We start from the raw sequence: 17,020 nt of genomic DNA, 5'->3' as shown, positions 1-17,020 counted from the left end.
TGGCGACATTCATTATTTAAAATAGTATTCTTTTTTTGCTATTACGTTTTATGTGACAAAAAATTGAAAGTAATTTTGCAACAGAATGATGAGTTATATTTTAAAAGTTACTGCAATTTGAATTGAACAACCTCCAAATTAGTTACTCTTTATTTCCTTCAAAAACTTGGGAAAATCTCCTAAAAACTGGAATTTTTTATCTGTTTTTTATCAGAAAGCTGTAGTGCAAGCTGATGATTTTTCTCATCAAAAGATTTTTATCCCATTAACAACAAAGTTGAAGAAAAGCTAGTATAATTATAAACCACTTTACGTGCGATGTAATGTTTTGAAGTTGCATTGAGAACAATGGACAGGCGTACTAATTCTTGTAGGTAGAAAGTATAAACAACAGACCACACAAGTCAAATAAATCCATTCAATAAACGAAATATTAGAACTCTTTTAAAAAGAATGTAGTTAAAAAATGAATTGATTGCCTTTTAGATATTGCAGGAGTTTAGAAAAATGTTTATGGATTTCGATATAACGTTGCAACCTTATATGGTTTTTGTTTTACAAGAAGAATGTGTGTGCGTTGAGGTACAAAAAAATTCCGCAAAGATTTGTAAACAATGGCAGGTCAGATATATTTCATTACCTAATAAATTCTACAAAAGTTTTCCAAAATATTCTTGTTATTAATAAATTTCTTGCATTGCTCCATCTTAATTTTTATTACTCTGTTTCTTCTTTAAATTTATGACACTGTCTTGTGTCCCTTCTTTTTTGTGTCGGGGTTGATTTTTTACGAACAGCAGCATTTGCACATACCACGAAAGATACCATCGACACTATTAATAAAATTACGCCATCTGGAACCATTTTTACTATAAAAGATCAAATACAACACAGATATTAGCTCAGATTGAGTTCAGTTTGAATATGTCTGAAAAAAATGTACAAATTTGGTTTTTTAGTTTCTGCGATACGTTGCGATTTAAAGGTTAATTGTATTTAACTTTGTGTCTTCTTTATTAAAACCCGTATTTGTGTTTTCAAAATGGCAGCGTGCAGCTTTATTCTGGTACCCTTGCAAAAAAACAATATGTTTGACAGGCGAACCTGTGAGTTATTTCACAGACTAAAGGCTGTTTTCTTAAAAATGTGTTTCTTCTAAAGGAAAGTCTTAAAGAGGTCTGAGTTACTTAAAGAGTCGTGGGGGAAAAAATCTTCCTAAAGCTTAAACGTTTTTGCCATTAAATTTAAATGTACCGTTGATCAATAAAAACTACTTTTTAGCTTAAGTGTGTCCAATCCAGGCTAGTTTTTTAAAAGGTAAAGGGCGAGTAAACGATCAAAATGGTAAACAAGCACCGTCACTGGAGAAAAAAGATGTTTTAAAACAACTACCCAAATTATTGTTTACTAAAATCTTACCTTTCAAAATTGTGTTCGAAACAGTATTCACACGAAATTCATGTTATCTGACTTGTTCCTACTTCAAGTTTGTATTAAGAACTTAATGAGTATTTTACTCGCCATGTCCAACAGTAGTGTCATAACCAACGTGCCACACCCAAATGAGTATGACAGAGTGACAAGTTGGATGCTTTTTAATCAATTTTGTCAAATATATCAGTATATTAATACTTACATCTTTTTAGTTATCTAGTAGACCTGCAGAAAATAATTTTTTTTATTATTTTATTTATTTATTTTTTCCTTTCTTTTATTTTTTCTTTTATTTTATGTGTTTTCATTTTTAATAGGTACGAACGTACTGGTGTGAGAAAATTTACATTCTCAAATGTCTGAAAACTCAGTTATTCTGGGAAATAGAATCCGGATATTATCATGATTGTCAACCTCTACATGACGTTGAAAATACAATTCCGTTTTTTTTTTTGTCAAATCGATCTTTTCTTATCACGCAATTAAGTTTTATAAGCTCAATTCAGAATAATTAATTAAACAGATTTATTTCCCACGCTCCAACAAGTTATTACAAGCTCGTGAGCTTGTATTAAAACGCAAATGTGTCCTACAAGAATGGAAATTTTTGCCTCTCTGAGCACCGACACGGGAGTAGTCGTGTGTTCGAATCTCATCTTGGTAACTATTTTACTTTTTTTTTCTTTTTACTATCTCGCCCGCGAGGACGTGTTTACAGACTGACCTAACGAAAATTGAAATTTCGAGAAATTTTCTATCAATATTATTGCCTATCCGAATAGCGAAATATGTCGTGTCTAACTTCAGCTTTTTATACACTTTTTTGGCGAGGTTGTTTGCGTATATCATACGTCTTGTTCTAACTGGGAACGAACAATAAACAAAGAAACAGAGGGAAGAATGAAGTTGTGTCTTGTGCATATGAAAAATACCGTACATAATTTTAGCACCCGCGAAAATTGAAAATTTGGGAAAATGATTCATTTTTTTTTAAAATTTTTGAACTTTGAAAAAAATCCCCAAAATCTACGCCGAACGTCGCGCAAAACTGTCATGTATTGAAAGGTACCTTTCTCTCCAGGTGACGAATATTTTGTTAGACGAAGATGTTTTTTGATAAGGTGCTTGACGTTTTTTAAATAGATGGACCTTTTTGTCAGTAAAATCAAAAATTTATTTGCCAGCGAAATTAATTTGTGAATAGATGGAGCTTTTTGTCAGTAAAATCAAAAATTTATTTGCCAGCGAAATTCAGTCCGCGAAAATCAATCGTTGACATAAAAAATTTATTCCTGATAAAGAGTTATTGCTACTTAAAAATAAATGATTCCTTAGAATGGCACTTAACGAAGCATACTTGTTTATAAGCTAATTAAATGAATTATTCTCTACTGTTCGGCGATATACACTTTTGGCTCACAGTATTGAAGGTTAAAGTGAAGCGTTGACTTAAACGTCAGCAATGTTTTGTCGTACGTCATTAAGTCAAAAATAACGTTAGCTGGAATTCGAAAAGCTCTTCATTTGGCCCTAATGATCTAAAGAGCAAAAATTCATCTTTATTTCATGACTTAAAAGTGACTGGGTAAAATGGCGCCATGACAATGCATGCAAGAATGTTAAAATACTGCTGTGATGTTTATCCACTTTCCTTTCCCGCAGTTTTTGTTTTGTTTTTTTGATATAGGTTGGCGCGAATACCATTTATTAAAAGACCAGAAAATTATGCTACGAAGAAAGTTGTTCGGTATTTTACTAAATTGCAAATAGCAGTCACAGCTTATCTAAAATGGCTACAATGCTCAAAGTTTATCATAAGGCAAACCGTTAAAATTGTTTCGCCATATTTTGGAGACAAGCCAAATAAAGTTAAAAAAATATCAAAATATCAAGTTATGTTGCTTGCTAAATCAACAATATAAAAGATAATACTATTTACATGATCTTCAAGGGGAGAAAGTTTTTTCATTGTTGCTAAAATGAAAATTTCGCTCACTTGGAAATTTTTTTTAAAAAAAACACATTTTACTTGGACAGGAATACTATATTTACAATTAAATATAAATAAAGATGAAAATATGGAATGATATATTGAGTAGTAAATATATGTCGTTAAAAGTCTGTTTTTAAATCATTTTTTATGAATCTTCTCCTGACGCTTTCATTCTTCTTGACTTCTCTTTCCACGCGTCTATTCTTTTCTGATCTTTATCACTGGGTAGCAATGCCATGGCGCATTGACCTTGTGTAAAAATCATAGTTTTTGGCGTTACTTTTTTCTCACCTCGAATGGCGGGATAGATCCACACCGCCCAGGCGGATATTAACCCAGCAAATCCAATTACGCCGATTATTTCAACTACGACCATTTTTATCTAAAAGATATACCGAAAAACCATTAGACAAGAATGAATACAGTCTAACATCTCTTAGATTCTGTGTAAATTTCAAAGAGCACAGAGTTCTGAATAGGTGTGCACGTAAAAAATTTTCTTTATCAAGTCCTATGCCTCTTTAAGCTTTCCCAATGATTTCCATGCGACAGTATACATTCCAACTTATCGCGTTTATAATTAGGTTTAGTTCTGTCTAATGACAACAAGCTACATGTTATGCTCTGCCGTATATGTAAGAAACTAACAAAAAACGTGAACATCCTTTACGTATGAAACAGACATATGTATACATAATAAAACTAAGGCCAAGCCTTATGATATTTCTTAACAATGCATCATCGTGTTACGTAATGACAAACTTGCCCGTCAAACTTGACTGTTTGTAACGATGTTGTTGTTTTTTCAAATTCAGCTACTTCTAAAGTCTTCTGAAAATTTTGGCAGAAATATTGACGACAGAAAATTTCTGTACGTCGATGCCCGTTATCACCATGGTTACCAACATTAAGCCGGATATTACGACAGCACAAATTTTAAGACACTTTACTTATGGAAATCGGTTGCGTACAAAAGGGGAAAACACATTCTTTATTCACCGGGTAAATTATTTGTTAAATATAATCCATGGCACAGCTGAAGCATTTCTAATTGTAGTCAGCCAAAAATACACGCTTTTTTATATAAGCATATACTTTATAGGAACATTGAAGTTGAAATTTTGCTTGCTTAAACGTTTGGTATTTTATTTTTTGTTACAATTCATATAAACTTGTGTACAATTATTTTCATGGATTTTTTGAAATATTTTCTGCCACAAAATGTAGTTGTCTGTCTGTACGTAACAAATGAACCAATTTTGTAAAACTGTTTTCTATAGCGGACACTTTTTTGTTTTCCCGAGAGTGTCTGCCATAGAGAGGCTTTACTGTATTTCATGCAAATTCAGAGAAAATTCTTTTGCATACGCAAACCATACTTGATCCCAGGGCATTTTCACTTTTTACACAAGAAAGTCGTGGGATCGGGGTGGAAAAAACACAAATATTTTTTATACACATAATCAACCTCGCTCCCAGGGAATTTTGTTTTGTTGATGAAGTTGATAGAGGCGAAAATTGTTGGCCAGTCTGTAGTAACAGCTCAGTGGCCACAAGACCCTGGGAAAGAGGTTAATACATAATGTATTCAGATAACGTTAACATGTGAAGCTGTTGCGCGCTTAACATTTGTAAAAAATTTACATGTTAAATTTATTACTGTGTAGGATGTAACCATTCTCGTCCCCAAAGCTCTTGGCGTTTATCTCAGCTATGGGATTAAGACTGAGACCTAACCTACCTTTCCAGTGCGTTTCTTGGTTCAAACTGGTTCAAGAATATGACATCACGAGATGCATAATGTTTTGAAAATGTATCTCGTCAGCTCATGGTATTTTCACTTTTCTTTCGCTCACAACATTTAAATAATTGAAATAAGTCGATTCATAACAAAGTTTGTATTTAAATCAATGATTTATTAAACTATTAATAACATCATTCAAGTTAGAAACAATAATTAAATTTTAAAATTTTTTAGGGACCAATAGCACATAATTTCTATCGAATCACGGGTATATTTTAATATAAGATGAATCCAATTAAGAGACTCTAAGAATCGTTTTTATCTGGCTTTTATTCGCGTTAAGCAGGCGCGCTAATTAGAATTACAACTTAAGACATCGATGACTCATTAAAGCACCCTTTTTCGATACTTTTAACGCGAAAACTAATTTTCGCAAGAACTTTTTGAAAAATAAAATTCAATTCTCGCGAGAACTAATTTTAGCGCAATTAGCAAGTCCTAATATTTGGCAAAGATTAAAGTTCGCATATTATTTGACAACATTTTTGTTTCTCAATTTATACCAACGGGTTTTATAAAGGAGACATTTTTTAAAAAACTTATAAAATTAACTCAGAGGTCAGAAATTAGCTCGCAGAAATTAACGCGAATTAACGCCAGACGGACACCAAGCTTTAAAACGAGCAAAAACTTTTGCATAAAAACCTTCTCGTAAAAACTTTCGAGTAAAAACTTTCGCGTAAAAACAGTCGTCCTTGTTGTGGTTTAGTTCCATCCATGAAAATTATGCAAATAAACGTTCATTCGTCGTTTCAGTTATAACGCGCCAACACGTGAGAGACACGACTGTCGAACTGTCTTAATAATATTTACCGAAAAGTTAAAAAGAAAATTCAAACATTTTTCAGAGAAAAACAAATCCGATGTCCCTTTAATGTTTAAAATTCTGCTCATCACTTTTAAATTAATGTGGCACGAAAAATTCTACTTTTTCGCAAAATTTAAACGACACAATATTTTACACCCTTACTGATACAAATTCACAGTGGAGTGAAAAACACAAAAAGTCAACGCGTATTAAAAATAATTATATTCTTTTTCATTAAGAAACATTTATACAAATAACTTTCCGCACACTCTCCATTTACCATACGGGTCAGCCAGATGTCTTTCAAAAACAACATAATCGATAACTTTCTTAGATTTTTGTGGATCACCTTTTATCACACGATTGTATCTATCTTTTACCGCCAGTATCTAAAAGTAAGAAGCATCAAAATGGTTGATCGAGCACGTTAAAATTTCCATCACTACTTTTTACAACTTCAGGATGACCACTCAATATGAATTCCTTATTTTCTTCATACAGGCCTCCCAAGTCAGTTGAGCAAAATAATACAGGAATACAGGACAAAAATTTAAAAAAATACAGAATTTAGTGTGAAAATATAGGACATTTTTGACAATTTCAAGAAATAAATGCAAAAATTTCCTAAAATTGAAGTAACGTAAGTGACAAACCCACCTACAAGTTCTTTACTAGGTTACTAATAAAATGTCAACAAAAGAACCAATAGCAACAGTTATATAGTTAAATGTGAAAATATTACTTTTTTAGTTTTTTCTCTAAAATTTTCTAATTCTTTGGATAGTTCAGCTTTTCTCTTCAGAAATACAGGACATTTAATTAAAATACAGGACAATACATAACACTTTTGCCAAATACAGGAAATACAGGACGTGTGGGAGGCCTGTTCATATGTTTTGACTATAATTGTAGACATTCCGTTTTTAATTTGGATGGATACATATATTCTCATAAGGTTGCTATTGAGAGAGTAGATGGAAAAAATAAATGCCGAACATTCTTCTAACATATCTAAGAAATTGATGATATTCCAGGTTTTCCCTGACACTTTTGAAAATATTTGGATAATTCCTGACATTCAATTCCTAACAAAGTGGAACCCTGTTTTGTCTAAAATCTACACATATTTTTTTCTAATGGCAATTCAGAATCTTAAGTTTATTCTACCTACTCGTATCAAAAAGTTGTTTTAACCTCGTTTTAGCCCTCCTTCTGAGAAATCAAATTATTTCTGTTACACACTAAATGATTAATACTGTAACTGCTTGATTTAACATGTGAAAATAAAACAGATTTCAAGAACTCTTTTTGAATCCTTCTACAATTTAATGCTAGTTGCTAGATGCAAGAAACGTGGTCTTTTCTGAAGAAAAAAAAAGGACACAGTTCTCTCACCTGTTCAGTGTGCATTCTCACTGTAATTTGTGCATACAGATTATCTTTATCATACACCGCTGTGATTCTTCCATGCACGACCCTTGGTCTTTCAATCTCTTGAATAAAACGCCAGTGAACTTTCCTCGAAGGATTTAAGAATTGATTTGAAAGACCCTAAAACGTAGATTTTCTGTTAACTTTTTACATCTAATTAATGATTTTACTTACATATTTTGAAACCTTTATGACATACCTTGATCACCATCAAGGTAGCATGATCTTTCATAGCTATTTTAGCTAATCTATACAACAAAATGTGTCACAGCGTACAATTTAGATAATATAGTAAAATTTCAATGCGGTCTGAAGGGCTTTGTTTCAAGTGATATAAAAACCGCTAAAGATTATTCTTGCACTATGATTCAGTTCCTATTAAACCAAAATCGAATTGTCAAAATCACATCTATATATTTGTGATTTAGTTAAAATATTTACTAAACAAACTTTATGCATAGTGCTCAGCTTCTTTGACACATTACAGTCAAATTTTTTATAAATACACCACAAGAATTTGAAGAAGTGATGGACATATTTGTTTGGTGACATGCTGGTTCAACCTATAATCTGCATGTATTTATAACTTACTCAGCATTTTCTTGTTGTATAGCATTATTTACATCTATGAATTTCTTTTGAGCTGTTTTTGCAAAATCAACAGCTTTGAATGGTTTGGCCTTCCTTTTTATCATAGCAATTCTAAATTAAAAAGCCATTATGCATAATCTGCTCACAGCGCAACTATAATGACTTTTAATGTTTTTACAGGATCATATGCAGCAGCAGTAAATAAAATATTCTCATTTTAAAACAACTTACGCATAGGTTGTCATGACAAAGGCCTTCAAGGCCTCCCATCTTTGGCCTAAACCCTACAAAAGAAATGTCATGTATTGTGCAGTTAGGAAACAGTAGAATATGGTGGATAAAAACTGAAGTAATAATAGGTATTAAAACACATAAATTAGCAAAAAATTAAATGATGATGATATCATAGAATTTATGTTCACACAAACTTTACAACATAAATAACATTATGTTTACAATTAACTGTTTTACAACATTGTCCATAATCGTCATAACACTAAAAGATTAAGGTTATACCTTTATAGATAATATGAATGCTTTATTTTCAACAGGCACATAGCTGCTAAATATTTCACCTGAAAGAACATTACTGACAATGAGTATGTACAAAAACAGAAACATTTTGCAATTTTCATCAAATAGGAATAATATGAGTTAATGTGCAGCTAAAATCATAATCACCTGTGCTGTCCAGCTTAAATCCAGAATCGTTAGGCAAATCTTCCTGCTCTTTATTTGATGGAGGAGGGTTAAATTTTTTTGCCAGCTCTTCAATTCTTGTAACACCATCTTCTTTTGGGAATTTTGATGATCTTTTAGCTTTTCCTCTGTAGGGTATAACCACTGGACAGAGGCAATTTAACTGACTTCTTACCAAAAACACATTCTGCATAAAAATCAGAAGTTGTATGCTTAAAAGCAATCTATATTATAATACCCGTATGCGTCTGTCTGTCACACAAAATGGTAACTGCAGTAGTGGGATACACAAAATGCGGTAAATAAAGAAAGGGCGAACCCGTGGATTTATCCAAGGGTTATCGACTAGTATATATATATTGTGTCACTGATCGAAGAAATTATGACACTACCTAATAAAGAGAACAGTTAAAACTATAAAAAATTAAACAAAATTATTGATATCAAACTTGTTTATCAGATTTAAGCAAAAAAGCCAACAAAACTCTAAAGGAACAAGACATAGATAAAGAAATTTTGTGTAGAATTACTTACCAATGTGGTGTGATTGCAAAGAAATGCCACTTTATGAAATGCATTTCTTGGAAAAGCCATTGCAAATGACTATCTATTCTATATACAAAATTATTTTATATGATAGATTTGAGGAGGTAAGTAAATAGTAATAAAAAGGTATATATACATATATATAAAGCAAATAAACTCCCCTCCCCCCCTCCTTTATAAATTTTACCTGTAAGCAATTATTATTTTATGAGAACTGTGCAAAGTGTGTTTATATACTTTCTGTAATGCAATGTTTGCAAAAATATAAAGTGGAAATTAGCAGCATAAAACTTAAAGTTCTTCTTCCCTCTGTTACGCAGAAATATTCTTGAAGTGGAAAAAAGTCTGATTTTTATACGAGCCTTTGTTTTTTAATTTTTTTAAAATATTTAATTTTCACTTAAACCTTAGCCTAGCCTTTGATCGTGCTGCGTTTAGGCAGACATTACAAATAATTGGTGTTGGAGTCACCCAATAGCTACCCACCATTATTATTATGCATTACTTTGATATTCAGTCTGAAAGAACTAGTTTTAAAGGGCGTGCAAATTAACATTAAATATCTGTGTTTTAGTGCACATTACAGTCAGGGTAAACACCTAATTAGGCGGCATGACCTAATTAGGCAAGTTGTTTAGTTAGGCGATGTGATGTAGTTTAATTAGGCTACCCGTAGTCTAACTAGGCGAACAAAAACTTTCTGTTGTAAATACTTCAAAATCATTGCGCTTCGCACTACAATTTTTATGTGAATCAAATCTGTCCACTTTGCAGATAATTTTGACCAATTAACATCTTATTTGCATCGCGCATTGGTAACTTATGGCCCAAACCTCGTGTGGCACTATTTTTTGTTTTGAATAATGGATTTCAGCCATTCACGCCGCAGGGAAAAAATAAATATGGCGGACGAAAACGTCACCTAAATAGGCGACACTTAACCTAATTAGGTTATATATTTCATTTTAACATAATTCTAGTTCCGCAAACATATCGAGGCACAAGTGAAAATTTTGGAATCATAATCACATAGACTATCCATTTTTTGCGATTTTTTCTTAGGAATATGTGAAAAGCCAGTAAATATTGTAATGTATTAACTAGGTTACATATGGCCTAACTAGGCTACAATGAGTCGCCTAAATAGGTGGTATGCCCTAATTAGCCTACTGTTGCCTAATAAAGTGTTTACCCTGACTGCATTATACATACACATACAGCTGGATAGTTTCACTATAGTTTGTATTTGCAAATTGACTGATCAACCTTATTTAAGGGCTCGAATGACTCTGCGCCACATATTGGTGATCGACATCCTCCTGTGAGCCAGGCATTTTTTCTTCCACCAATTGGGTGTATACCCAATCATAGTGCAGTGTTTCTCCTGTGTGCGCAGAAATGGAGGTAACTTGTCTGCTTGGTTTGTTTACATTTTTACCTCCACTTCTGCGCACGCATTGGTCATTACGTAATCACTTAGATGCACGCGCAAGTAAATATCGGGACTGTGATTCCATGTATTATGTTAAAATGAAATATATAACCTAATTAGGTTAAGTGTCATTACTACTGCACAATAAAGTAACAAAACGAAAGTGAAAAATTGAACAGCGTGTGTAAGCGAGAAATATCGTAACAACGATACCATCTTGAATCATATTCCCGGGAGCCGATGAAAGAGCGGCGACGTAAAAGTGAGGACTGGGGTCAAATCGAGAAACACCCTTCCGCGCCCCTGTGGGGAGAGGAAGAAGGGTGGAAGTTGTAAATCCTGGCAGATTAGTTCACATGCTACTACTGTTTTCTTTTGTCGATTGAACAGAAACAAAAAGTCTGAGGAGTCAAAAATACGTTTCCTCATTGTTCGCCGCGATAATTTGTGTAATACGCAACATGCGGTTTCTCTAATTCAGTTATGCAATAACCTACACTCATTTTCTAAAAGTATAGCTTCTCACAAACAACACATGAGGTTCAAATTCCTGTTTTCTAAAAGTCATGTGTGTTTCAGACGACGACAGAGGTCATTTAAACCAAAGTATAATATCGATTGTCTCACCAGTCTAGCAAGCAAACACGTAACACAGCCTAAGCAGCTATTATTGTGTGACAAAGAACATCTATTTACCACCTCTTTATGTTCAGTATTTTAAAAGGGTCCGGTGGCACAAATAATACATAATAATAATAAATGTGGTATACACATTTACAACAGAAGACAACGCTGATATAGTAATATGAGAAGGAGAGGTGTATATCATAGCTGGCAAGAATAAAACAAGAAATCTTGTTGTGTGTGTCATAAGCACATACAAAAAAGAATCGGCGACGGAGGACGGAGGACGGAGGAAAACATTTTCAACTAATGAAAACGATGAAGAACAAATTGTTATATGAAAATTACCCGAACTTATAAAGAAGTTTAAATTCATTAGAAGCAATATTGTGTGACACATTTTTCTTGGATGTAGAGGAGTAAATATAATGACTAAGGCAGTGTTATCATGATTGTGGCTGCCCTAGAAATATTTTTGGAATATAGGATCTCTGAATTGGCTCCTTATAAATTTCTAATATTTTATGGTGTTATATATATAATAAGAAAATAGTGCTTTCGTGCTATCAAAGCTTTGAAAAAAGGGCACGGCCCCAGGGTTTCATCCGACTTGCATAAGTCAAACAAAACAATATCTCTAGCAATATTTTCCCTCCTAACTTTGACACTACAACAAAACAAAGTTGATCGACACAAAAGTATTGCTGAAGACTCAATGTGTTTGACGGAAATGATAGTGTTATGATATGTTGAAGCAGAAACCATCCTCCTCCCTGGGTTTTCTTAGCCCTTGGACCGTTATTACGAAGTGCAGCTAACAAACCACTATCAAATTAATCATAAAGGCAAAATGCCCTGAGAACTAAAGTGGCGGAAACTGCCGCACACAAATTTAAAATCTTTTCCAATGTATTGGAGCGAAAGAAGAAGAGAAAGAGATTGGCGGCACTGTTCACTATGTGAAATTCTTTATAGAAATCTTGTAGTTCGCTCAAGCTGGCTGAAATGCGTAGGAAAAAGATGCTCTAAATATTCGTTAATTTCAAAGGCTGCTGCATCAAAATGAAAGTACTGATTTAAATGACAGATTTAAGGAAATTTGATAATATGTTTAAATTACTTTCGTATTTAGTTATAGACTTTCGTTTTATTCGCAGAGCAAATATTCGTCTGTAAACTAACACCGAAAAAAACAGAAACAAGAAGCTTACTGTAGGTTAAAATAAAACTATCGAGATAGGAAGATGTGTTGAGCGAAGGAAAGTAATATGTTTAATCACTTGAATAGTTAGCTTGAGCGCAGACGAATTAAGCAGGTGATAAAGAATTATTTTAAATAATACAAAAAAAATTAATGCAAACTATGACTTGCTGCTGATATTGTAATATATAAAGCTTTACAATCTGTGTATGTGTACTGAGGTAATGATAAGCACACGAGAGCAGTACCACCATGAGATCCCAGTTATCAATCGCCGTCAAGATGTCAAAAAAATACAAGATGCCTTGCGAACAAGGTTTTTTAATAAGAATTATATATTTTTTAGTCACTCCACCGAACTATTTAGTCATGGTACAGCCCGAACTTTAAATTTAATTACCTCCAATGATACTTTACAGAATGATGCTACTAATTTTGTGTTGATAGCATTAAGTTGGTACGTATGATTTTTGCTATTTAAACACAGTAGGTAAAAAATAATTATATCTTGCCACTTTTTTTGTAATCCAGTGGTAGAAAGAGATGCGAAATCTCCCAATTTTTATTACAAAACATATTTTTTGTATGTTATCTTATTTGTGAAACTTTTTTTTTTAATTTTAGTTTCGTGGTTGTCTCTCTAGCAACACAAGTGGTGGAAAGTTGAGTACAAACTTTCCGAAAACAAAAAATTGACAAAAAAATATGCAAAAAAGGTATATTTGTTTTACCAGTTAAGAACCTTTCCCCAGAGGATAAGATAGGATAAAAAAATTTTATTTTATTAATCAAATTTAGCTGTGCAGTTCAAATAATTAAATAAATTGTTAATGTGAAGAGAAAAAAAACAAATAAAAAAATATGCAGTGGGAATTGTGTGTTGTGCCGGGCAAACGCCGCGTTGCGCGCGAAGGGGGTATGGGGGAGGGGTGCGAGAGAAAGGCTTGTACTAACTAACTCGGTTGCCGTCATATTTTCCTACTTTTTCATAATTGGAGCCCAGGACTAATTTGTGGACACAAACAACTCAACAGCCAGCAGTGAGAGAAGGGTATTTTTGGTCACTCGTCTCCTTTAAAATGCAATTTAGCAAACACTTAAAGCAACCCGAGGTTTGGAATATTATTGCAGTTTCTTTGAAGCTAATACATTTACTTGTAGAAATAAAAACTCTTTTCTAGCCTGTGTCTGTGGGACAGTGAGCTAGCTAACTCTTTCCTGCTTAGCTCTAGTAGCTAAAGCAGCATTCATTTCTACCTCAAAATCAAAGCTTACCCCTACTTCCATATAATTTAGTCTTAAAATGTTAATAACATATGAATATTGACCAAAAAATCACCTTATTTCCCGAATACATATTGCAGTAAAACCAGAAATTCAACCTTAAAAGATTGTTTTCACCACTTCCATCACTCCTCGCTCGTTGGCCATTCTCCAAGTCAGAAAATGGCACATGATGCTTTTAAACCTACAAAGTCTGCATTTTTTAGGGTAGCCATAATGTCAGGGAAAACATGTTGTTTACGTGGTAATAATAGGGGCTAAATTCTTGTTTTTAAACCTGATATATATTGTATAGTTTTATGTGAGTTTTTGCTAATTTAACTGCGATTCAGATATATACTTGTAGTTCTTGTTAAAACAAATCTTTTTGTGATGTGAAAGACTTGTTAGAGTTTCCCCCATCTGATCACATGGTTTTTAACAGCTTGGGATTCTCTTGTCAATAGTTAGGACGAGGGTGCCGATAAGCCACATATGCCGTAGAAAGTGCGGGCGAATTCGGCGTTTTAAAAAAATTCAGGTATTTGCCCGAAAAACCTCGCATAGTCCCAAACAATGCCCAAAAAAAAAAGGTTCACCATAAATGACTCTCGAAGAATTATTTATTAAAATGGACGTAGTAGGTTGTTAAAAGAATTGTTTTTATGCTTTTTGATAAGATAAATAACTTATATATAAACTTCATTACCTCCTTTCTCTTCAAGCACGTTCTTTCAACTGTCGTCCGCCATGTTTATGTTACAAGATGTTGCATTTCGGGAATGTTCCGAGCGTGTTCAGGAAAGTGTGGGCGGTTGCGGTGAACAACCGTCAATTTAATTCGAAAAGTCGCCCGAACCTGCCCTTATATATGCAGGCATTTGTGGCTTATCAGCACCCTCTTTAGTTAGTCCTGTACCAACTTAAGACCAAATTACATACGTTTTTCCAAGGTTGGACGAGGCCCGTCAATAGATGGCCCATCCCTTCAATAGATGGCCCATCCCAACTGCAAATGCAACAACCAGTCTATTGTCTAAATTTGGGCCGGCGTCTGCATTTGGGTCAGAACGGTACCATTTAACATTCTGACTCGGAGAATATTAAAATTATTTCGATCAAACATATTTCAGATTTAATCTGATTTTGATGTCATTGCATTACTTAAGAGTGCACTACTGTACCCCTGTCTATGCTCAGTTTAACTAGTTCCAGCAACAAAAATAAAAAATTCTCAGACACGCATCTAACACTATATCTTTGTATTCTGTGGTATATTTCTGACCATGTTACCAATTTTGTACTTTTTTCAAACAAAGCAAATTTTTGTGATAAGTCCTGTGTCCCTTGTTTTAATGGTGGTTTCTATGTATATATATGCCTGATTAAGAAAATAAATAATTCATATTTCGGAACTTTTCAACAAAATGCCAAATTCAGCAGTAAAATATTTGTATCCATGACTATTGGAGAAGAATGCAAATTTTTAGTAAATTTTCGAAATTACAAAAAAAAATTTAAATGCTAATACAGAAAAAAACCTAGAAGCTAAATATTTTGAAGAAAATTTTCATCTTGAATACCTACAACAGTTTTAAATTTGTAGAAAATGTAAACGTATGACCTGACATGCATCTGTGATCTCTGGCTGGAATGACCCAAAAGCCCCTGCCTTTACAATAGTTTCTGAAGAAGGAGCTCAATCCAGTAGTAACAGTATCCTTAAGGATTACCAAGGCGTTTTGTACAGCTTTTTGATTCATGTTCGTACATAGTGAAAAAATGAATTAGAAAGGCTGCTTGTTTATATCATATAGTTATGATATCATGATATTTTTGTACGAAGCACCAAGGATGATCACACTCAATTTGAGAATTTTATTTAATATTATTTATTTTCATTTTCATAGCTGGCTCCATTGTTTGGATGCACCGGAATAGGAATGATGATGGCTGGTTTGTATGTTTTAAGGTTGGCAACAAAAGGACCGGAAGTTACGTAAGTGCTCCAATGTTAAATTTTTATGCTTTGGGTATGGGCAGCATGGTTGTGGTGATTTTCGTAAAAAGCAAACATTAAGCTTGACAGTACACACTTTTTTAATTAAAAATTAAATATCGAGGATTGTTTTTAAGAATCTCGATAATAATAGCCGTATTTTCCCTGTCTGTTCAAAAAAAACATGCACATCTATCTATCTAGGGTTGCGCTGCATCCTTGTTTTGAAATAATAACATATACTTTTTTTTTCTTTCTGCTTAAAATAATTTCTCTTTATTAGGTGGTCTCGTGTTAAAAATCCCGAACCATGGCAAGTGATTGGACCAACCCAGCGTATTAAGGTATCTTGTATTTCGTAATCTGCGTATCTTTTCTACCATTACATAATTTGTTATCTTTTTTTCTCCTGATGTAATTAATTTTTTTAACGCTATAATACGTGTACTTTATTTTCGCGAGTAAAAGAAAACCGTGTTTTGCGGACCCATAACGAGTTTTTCAAAATTTTGGTTATGGTTAACGTGAAAAGTATTTAACAAAGACAAATTTGAAGATAATAAATCAAGATATATGGGTTTAGTGAATTGCCAGTCCTAAAATAATACTGCACGTGGCAACTAAACAATGGGTTTGTTATCCCATTTTTGCCCCTACGCGATATGTATACCAATGTTAAAAGACGCGAGATTGGTGTATGTGTACTGCTATATTTTTTATACTTATTTTGTTTCTAAATTCCTTGTCTTTGTTGTTATTTTAGCTCTTCAGTCACACCGATTATTCCAAATTTTCTCGGCCAGCCCCTCAAGAAGCATACGACGCTGTTAAAATGGCATAAGTTATACAATAAAAGTACTTGTTAGTGTACATAACATTTTTTGAGAGAAAAATATTGTAATAATGTAATCTTATTTTTCTTTTGAATAGCGTCCTTAAAGGTTGAGGTCCACTGCCGAGAGACTGACGTGAAATTTCCAGTTTTAATCTAAAGTCCACGCAATAGAATGTTATGGAAATTGTCAGGAATTATCAAAACACTGGAAATTGTCAGGAATTATGAAAACACTGTCAAAATCTCGGGAAAAGTAAGGAATATCAGCAATTTTTTCATATGGTAAGAAGTAACAAAAGTGTTTGTTTAAATGGTCTACAAGGCTATATTTCCCAACATCGATCTGTTTTATTAATATAT

General features: G+C 33.2%; 2 protein-coding genes and 1 long non-coding RNA gene across 3 annotated transcripts; 1 reads left to right on the top strand and 2 right to left on the bottom strand.

Annotated features, from left to right (window-relative positions):
* Positions 1–3,457: 3,457 nt before the first annotated feature.
* Positions 3,458–5,318, bottom strand: LOC130622524 (uncharacterized). The gene is made up of 2 exons (XR_008981088.1): positions 5,169–5,318; positions 3,458–3,809 (listed from the first exon to the last, which is right to left on the bottom strand). It is a non-coding gene; the product is annotated as an uncharacterized LOC130622524 (long non-coding RNA).
* A 928-nt stretch (positions 5,319–6,246) lies between these two features.
* On the bottom strand, positions 6,247–9,468 carry LOC130622443 (39S ribosomal protein L45, mitochondrial-like). Its single transcript, XM_057437905.1, has 8 exons — positions 9,295–9,468; positions 8,743–8,947; positions 8,578–8,636; positions 8,293–8,345; positions 8,062–8,172; positions 7,670–7,718; positions 7,435–7,590; positions 6,247–6,428 (listed from the first exon to the last, which is right to left on the bottom strand). Exons 1-8 carry the CDS (start codon positions 9,352–9,354, stop codon positions 6,285–6,287), a joined length of 837 nt encoding a protein of 278 aa, XP_057293888.1. The 5' UTR covers positions 9,355–9,468; the 3' UTR covers positions 6,247–6,284.
* A 4,055-nt stretch (positions 9,469–13,523) lies between these two features.
* LOC130622004 (cytochrome c oxidase subunit NDUFA4-like) lies at positions 13,524–16,734 on the top strand. The gene is made up of 4 exons (XM_057437397.1): positions 13,524–13,675; positions 15,737–15,825; positions 16,109–16,169; positions 16,589–16,734. Exons 1-4 carry the CDS (start codon positions 13,643–13,645, stop codon positions 16,664–16,666), a joined length of 261 nt encoding a protein of 86 aa, XP_057293380.1. The 5' UTR covers positions 13,524–13,642; the 3' UTR covers positions 16,667–16,734.
* The last annotated feature ends 286 nt before the right edge of the window (positions 16,735–17,020 follow it).

This window comes from Hydractinia symbiolongicarpus, chromosome 12 (assembly GCF_029227915.1).
Source record: "Hydractinia symbiolongicarpus strain clone_291-10 chromosome 12, HSymV2.1, whole genome shotgun sequence".
NCBI lineage: Eukaryota > Metazoa > Cnidaria > Hydrozoa > Anthoathecata > Hydractiniidae > Hydractinia > Hydractinia symbiolongicarpus.
Note: the sequence above shows the minus strand (reverse complement) of the source record. Positions and strands in the feature narration are given on the sequence as shown.